Source organism: Perna viridis, chromosome 7, assembly GCF_037379345.1.
Source record: "Perna viridis isolate PV_CMFRI_1.1 ecotype Kerala chromosome 7, ASM3737934v1, whole genome shotgun sequence".
In the NCBI taxonomy this organism is placed as follows: Eukaryota; Metazoa; Mollusca; class Bivalvia; order Mytilida; family Mytilidae; genus Perna; species Perna viridis.
In genome coordinates, this window is record NC_142451.1 from 47,422,237 (window position 1) to 47,429,225 (window position 6,989).

Consider the following 6,989-nt stretch of genomic DNA (forward strand, 5'->3'; position numbering starts at 1 on the left):
TTGAAAATTCCTAGATTTTAATAAATTAGTTATCCTCAATAGTGAACAATGAAATGGGGTAAGTGTCAAAAAGACAAACCAAACAATAACAAATTATGAAAAGAAAAGCCAAATGAATAATTTAAATCTTGAATAAGCCTCTTGCTGGCCGCAGAAAACAAACATTTCCTTTCATCGAAATCATCATGGGACTATGTTCAAACCAAATAAAAACAAAATTTAATGTAACACAAAAATAACTAACATGGCACAGACACAAACGATGTGATAGGGGTGAACAGGTTTTATCTGACCCTTCCCTAATCTCTAGGTAATACAGATGACTAAGTACACAATAACATGCAGACCTAAACTGAAACAGAAGATTAAGTCTAATGTAAAATAATTGGGAAAACAACAAATTAAGCAAACCAATAAACAATAAACAGATGACTTCTTTCAGTTACTGGAAGACGACTACTGACATAAACATTTACATAAGAGATGGAACATAGTAAATTATAACAAAAGTGTTTCTTCATGTGCAGTAACTTAGTAAGTTGAATTTGAAGTTAAAACATTGAATTTGCAATGTTACTAAGGATCTCATAGCTCCTTTCTCCCATACGGTTTACAACTTAATTCTGGTGGTGGATTTGTAATCAGACAATTTATGAAAGTGGTTGTAATTGATGGTCCACATAAACAGCGGTTACAACCATCAGCACACTGAAACTTCTCACCATACTCGTATACTTTACCATAATACATGCAAGTTCCTGTAACAAAATAATATATTTGATCAATATGTTGTATCTATCAGCACCATGAAAACTGATTTATTCAACGGGTCATAGTTTTCCTTTCCTCGTTTGTCTACCCCGGACATGACTTTTTATGAGCAACTCGGCGGGTGTTTCTAGAGAGGACGCTTACCTTACCGGTGCACCTGGTCCATGCTTCCAGTTCTTAGTGGAGTCCGAGTTGCTCATTTACTTTTGTTACTTTGTATGTATGATTTTAGTTACTTCATGTTCTTTGTTGTGTATGTCTGTTTTCCATGTCTGGTCTTTGTCCTTCGAATACATTCTTTTGATTACAGCTATAACCTTGGTTTTATTGATTAGTCTTGTGTAACATTATGTATAGTTCATAGGCTGTTATCGGAATGCGAATTTCTTGCTGTTGGATATTAACTGGTAATTCGAACGTTTTATTGCCCTCTCGAAACATTCCAATATTTCATTAGATTATTTGCAAACAATCAGTTTTGCCCGGTTGGCAATCTCCTACACAGACATATATTTATATATATTGAAAGGTCTGAAAAATTCCCATCGATGTTAGAACTGTCAAATTTGCGATGCAAAAGATTTGGTCGTTCCCTCTGCGGGACTCTAACTCGTACCGCTGTGACATCTATGGCAACACCGCCTGCACAAAGTCCAGCGCCCTAGATCACTCGGCCAGCTAGGCTATATAAAGATATAGCTTTCGCTGGCCGGGTCATTCCTCATTCATCACAAATTTGACAATTCTAACATCGTTGGGAATTTTACAGACCTTTATATATATATAGATTTTGACTCTCCTGTAGATGCGCTAAGAGAACTGCTGACGAATAATTCCAAAATTGTTGCAAACTATATCATAGACTGTTTAGATATACGACGTGGTGTTATATAAAAACTTGCTTATTCAAACTTATTTCACCTATAACAAATGACGTTAAATTTATAGAACCCTCATTTTCTACTTAACTTAATGTGTACATGTGACAGTGCTTCATAAGCCTATCTGGCTGGCTGAAAATATATCTGTAATCTATGTATTTGAACAATAAAAATTCAGGTTGCACTTTAATAAATTATTTATTCATTCATTCATTCATATATATATATGTGTGTGTGTGTGTGTGTGTGTGTGTGTGTGTGTGTGTGGATGTATTAATCTTGAATTTTCAGTATGAAATACTTATTTGTTTATTTCGTTAAATACGTATATATTCACATACCATTACATATTGGACAGCCTGTTTCAGGAACGACAGGATCCGAGCACATAGGGTTCGGGCAGTCCCATTCTACACAATATTGCTCAAACTGTTCACTTTCTAATGGAATGCATGTTCTACCGAACCTTGCTCCGACATAAAGCAAAGGGGGTACTTCATGTGCCTTGTAAAGTGTGCAGCGATTAGCTTTAGTATACCATATGACTATAAAGGTAATGTATAATCAAAACTCATGGCAGCAACCTTCTTATATTGTTGTGTTAATGTAAAATAGTAAAACATACAAAAACATTACAAATCATGGAATGAATTGACGTTAATATGTACCGAATACATCAGGTAGTCTTTTCAAACGTCCAGATAATCATTTAACTTGCTTTACACAGCCAATTTTTGTTCCCGTTAAATTCATGTTAAACTCAATTAACGTTCATTTAACATGAACAAAAATTGCCAGTAAAGGCTAATGGCGGAATCTATTTCATGTTTGTATTAATTTTCAAATTTTTAAAACTTCATACCAATTGAGCAAACTAATCATTATTTTGTTAATTATTCAGTATGGATAGAATACGCGATAAACAGATGATAAAAGTTCATTTTCGTTCGGAAGTTTTTTTTTCTCGATTTCGTGTTATATGTACCAACTCAGGCCATTCATCTTGTTATGGTGATAAAAGGTAACGACACACTAGTGTTTTTCAAACGAATGATATATTTTGAAGTATCTGGTTTATATGGTAACATTTGTCTATTTTAATACTTATATATTTAGTACATTACAACTTACCAAATGACAGAAAAATAAACCAAGCCAAATCCATTGAGGGTGATGTTTATTGTATACTGCTGTTAATAGAACAAAAACAACAATAATTGAATTGATTTGTTTTTGACAAAATTTATTCCGTTACGACACAAATGTTATAGTGGTCGATGTCGAAGGCTTGTAATGTAGGTTTAAAAAAGTTAAAACGCTACTTTTTGTTGAAATTCAATAAGGAATGTTAGAAATGACAATAGTTACTTATTTTACCCTGAAACTGCCATTTGTTATATTGACTTTCCTTTTGACGTTTTGGCTTTTTTACTATTGCCTAGAGTTTATGTTCGGTAATTAGTTATTACCCTTCAGTCACGGGAATCGACATAGGGCCGGTGCTTTTTAGATTTATCAAGGGAGCCAAGATTCTAGCGGACATCAAAATCATGTAAGCAGGGACAAAGACCAGACATGTGAAATACACACAAAAAACAAAGACCATAAACAACCAGTACACTACGTACAAAGCATTAAAGATAAATGGGCAACTCGGACTCCACAGAAAAAATTGAAGCCTGAACCAAGTGCACCGATAGGGTAAGTGTTATCTAAGTAAGTGCTAAATAGTTGGATAAATGTTATTTACCTTAAGGTCTGTTATTCTTCAACTTACAATTAAAAAGTATTTCCTGAAAGTTTTCTACACCATGACTAGACTACCACGTTAATTTTGAAATTGATCCTGTTATCATTTCAACATTCGGAAGTTAAAGCTACGGTTTGAGATACCTTTGCGATTTTTAGATAAATTTTGTGTATAGTGATAAGAATATTTCAATAAAGTACTGTCATATCTGCAGGTTAAATAATATCAACTTTGATGAGAACGTCAAACCATTTGGTATTTGTAAACAATAATTTTCAATCTGATCTGCTTGGCGCAGGTTATTGGTAATTGTAAAGGCTAATCTAAATGTATTGCACCCCTTCCAAAGAGCGGAATCTTATTTTCATTCGTTTTCCTTTATTTAGCAATTTTAATGTTGACCTCATATGACTTAAATCTGAGCTCTTTACCTGTCATTATGTTACACAATTTATTATATATTGTAGATTTGAACATTCCATTGTCGTCAGTTATGGGTAGCAGAATAACAAGGATAATAAAATAATGGTCGTGACTGTAAATGTATCTTCTGATAAATCACCATGTCTCATTGAAGGTAAGACTTAAAATGCAGTAAAATGGCCGTGGGTTAGATTTCCTTTTGCGTCATTAAACGTAGTTAGCTTATCATAATAAAACTATTTTGCTATGATGACCATTTAACATCCTGGTTAATATTTTCCGTCTATAAACTGTGCATTAGGGAAGCAAAAAGTCCATTTTTCTTCATGTTTAAAAGCTGGCAACTAGTATCTTCGACAAAATAATTGTAAGACTTGAATATTTTCATTTTAACTTGCCTTTGTAATTCCGTTTCGTATAGAAAACATTCATCGAAATGTTTGCCCTTTTTTAATTATCCTTGCCTCAGTCACATTAAATATGATATATAAATAACAGCAACAAAATCCTAAACATGATAAATGACTGGCTTCATGTAGGGATCAAACATACCATAGTTTGTCACACAGTCATGTTTCTCATACGTGTTACAGAGAGTAATGTTGCTTCTCTTCCTTGTCTTCAAACACTAAAATTGTATACCTATTTTTGTTGTAATATGTGTTTACATGTGTCAATTGTAGTTCTTCTACTTAATTTTTCGACTTTTTTCCAGCGAGTACCGGTTCTATGACATGAGGCCCTCATATGACAAGGATAGAGATATTTATCATACCAATATCCATTTTCGTAGGTGTTGTCATTTGTCTTCTGTCACTCTTGATGTACTATTGGATCAGCCAAAAATGGAGTTTATTGAGAGAAATTAATAGTCAAGGTATAAAACGGACTTCATATATAAGAAAAGCAAAACTTCGTAAAAAATATAAATTAAAAATCTAAGATAAATTAAGAATAAAAATTGTTTTAATTCGTCGTCAAAATCAGAGAAATAAACGAGATGGATCCATGCAAAAAAATTAAATCACAGTCAGATGCTTAATTAAACTGGGCAAACAATTCATTTTGGAGATTGTTTTAAAAATGAATCTTTTATCCCAATCACCCATAATCATCGAAATGAATTTATATTTTAAAATAAATCAATCGATCGAACGTTTACTAGATACAGGTGTGACAAATAAGAATGTTTCACTAAGATATTGTTCAGTACAAGACTTACACCAATTACAGATTAACTTGTTTAAATAGAATCCTGACAAATCATAAATCTGTCTAAATCAGACTCTTTTACAATTATTTTCTTTCAAGAAACAATGAATTTTCTAACCTGTGTTATTCGAAAATAAAATTTCGTCTGCAGTCATTATGTAGATTTTCGAAACTACCACCGTAATGATGTCAAACGACTAATTTACAAAGTAAACGCGCCTTATCCCATCTCTTAAAAAAAATCCTGACGCTATCAAGATCGTACAGCAGATTATTCCATACAAAATTACAACAGATGTGATTTTCACAACATCCGTCGTTTGCTCTTACACAGAGTTGACCACTATGTTACCAATGTCGATGTTTGTGTACGCAACACCAGTTTATACCAAAACTCGTACGATCGATATGAAAGCGGAATGATTGGTTAGCCATAAAACCTAGTTTGAACCACCATTCCACTATAAAATGCCTGTATCAAGTCAGGAACATAATGGCTGTTGTCATTGTTCCGCAATATATTTTTGTCTTCGCACGTTCGTGTATCATTAGTACAGTGGCTAGCACATTGTAAGTGGTTTCAAATATACCCTCATATTTATTACTTTCTCTTCGACTGCCAATATATAAATAATTTTTCTCAATTGATTTATAGATAAAAACGGCTTAGAAATGTACAATTTGCCCAGTTTAATTGATATTTTAAATAATTATTTCTTAGAAGGGGGGGGGTGTTTAAAATTCGTTTAAGTAAACTTTTTATTTGTTTCTAAAAACAATTTTATTTCAGACAGAAATTTTCATTCGAACTGGTATCCTTTACCGACACTTTCGAAAAAAGTAGGGATGTTTAAGCACTTTTGTCTGCCTGTCCTGTCTTTTTTGATCGACACTACATTTAAATGAAAATATAATTATAATTCAAAATACTAAACGAAGGAAACTTGTAAATCATTCATAAATATATATATATATATATGGTAATAATAGTTCAAAATTGTCAAGTTTTCTCTAAATATTTGTCACCATTTGCTTTTTACTCGAAAAAAAGTATACAGTTCCTTCTGAAATTATTTTTGACCTTTAATAATTTGCCTACTATGATACAATACAAATAAAAATTTTCTTGTCATTGAAAATTAGTTATCTACTGATATGTCGAAATTTATTTTTTAAACATTACATATTGTTTTTCCTGTAGGTCAACAACAAGATATTTTCACAACAGACGCGGACTACATTCCCTCGGAGTTATCTTTGCCGCCAACATACTCGTCACTTTCTCTTAGATTGCCACCTTCATACAGCCAAGCTTGTCGCATGATTGGCTACCGAATGTCACAGGAGCAGATAAATAATAACCGGTCGTCTGTCTCAATTGAAAACCAGTCAAGTACGTCACTAGAAAACCAGTCAGAAGAGTCAGTAACTGAAACTAGCCTTGGTAGCATGAATAATTACATAAATTTGGATGTAACTAGATAGCTATTTTGTAAAAAGTAATAAATAGTGTAAATTAGGTCAGAATAATCCAAATGAGTGTTTGAAAAAACCAATGTATGACAGAAAAAGAAATTAAGATGATGCAAGACGAAGTAACATTTCCAAAATCTTATAAAGTGTACAGTTTTTGATATATTTATAAGAAGTTTGTTTCCACTCGCTCTTCGTAAGATTTTGGAAGTTTCCGATGTGATGCAGCCCTGTAAATTGAGGTAGAGATATGGCAATAGCCAAACATTATACAACTATCATGATAATGTAAGCTGTAGTATTGCTATTGACAATGTACAACAAAATGTGTATTTTCACTTCATAAAAAATAACTAATTTTCAACTTGTTATAAAACATGTACAGCACAGTTTCCCAATGTAAATTACAAAATTATTTAAGATAATATGAGGTTATATCATATTGATTAAATACATGTAATAAATCAACTAAACGACAA

General features: G+C 32.5%; 2 protein-coding genes across 4 annotated transcripts; one reads left to right on the forward strand and one right to left on the reverse strand.

Annotated features, from left to right (window-relative positions):
- Positions 1-3,587, reverse strand: LOC148613027 (uncharacterized). Of its 2 annotated transcripts, none has more exons than XM_088595009.1 (4): positions 3,430-3,587; positions 2,784-2,842; positions 1,994-2,197; positions 1-758 (listed from the first exon to the last, which is right to left on the reverse strand). In XM_088595009.1, exons 2-4 carry the CDS (start codon positions 2,815-2,817, stop codon positions 586-588), a joined length of 411 nt encoding a protein of 136 aa, XP_088451135.1. In that variant the 5' UTR covers positions 2,818-2,842; positions 3,430-3,587; the 3' UTR covers positions 1-585. The 2 variants fall into 2 exon arrangements, with proteins under 2 accessions (XP_088451135.1, XP_088451136.1); XM_088595010.1 differs by having other exon boundaries at positions 3,403-3,563.
- A 239-nt stretch (positions 3,588-3,826) lies between these two features.
- Positions 3,827-6,989, forward strand: LOC148613028 (uncharacterized). Of its 2 annotated transcripts, none has more exons than XM_088595007.1 (3): positions 3,827-3,979; positions 4,541-4,702; positions 6,239-6,989. In XM_088595007.1, exons 2-3 carry the CDS (start codon positions 4,573-4,575, stop codon positions 6,520-6,522), a joined length of 414 nt encoding a protein of 137 aa, XP_088451133.1. In that variant the 5' UTR covers positions 3,827-3,979; positions 4,541-4,572; the 3' UTR covers positions 6,523-6,989. The 2 variants fall into 2 exon arrangements, with proteins under 2 accessions (XP_088451133.1, XP_088451134.1); XM_088595008.1 differs by lacking the exon at positions 3,827-3,979 and adding an exon at positions 4,060-4,192.

Bases quoted from the DNA above. Each gene is read 5' to 3' on its own strand.
- LOC148613027 (XM_088595009.1), bottom strand. From the start codon at position 2,817: ATGGATTTGGCTTGGTTTATTTTTCTGTCATTTG. The intron at 2,198-2,783 runs GTAAGTTGTAAT...TTACCTTTATAG, and splicing joins GTTTATTTTTCTGTCATTTG to TCATATGGTATACTAAAGCT. The intron at 759-1,993 runs GTATGTGAATAT...ATTTTGTTACAG, and splicing joins AGGCTGTCCAATATGTAATG to GAACTTGCATGTATTATGGT.
- LOC148613028 (XM_088595007.1), top strand. From the start codon at position 4,573: ATGACAAGGATAGAGATATTTATCATACCAATATCCATTTTCGTAGGT. The intron at 4,703-6,238 runs GTATAAAACGGA...TTTTTCCTGTAG, and splicing joins GAGAGAAATTAATAGTCAAG to GTCAACAACAAGATATTTTC.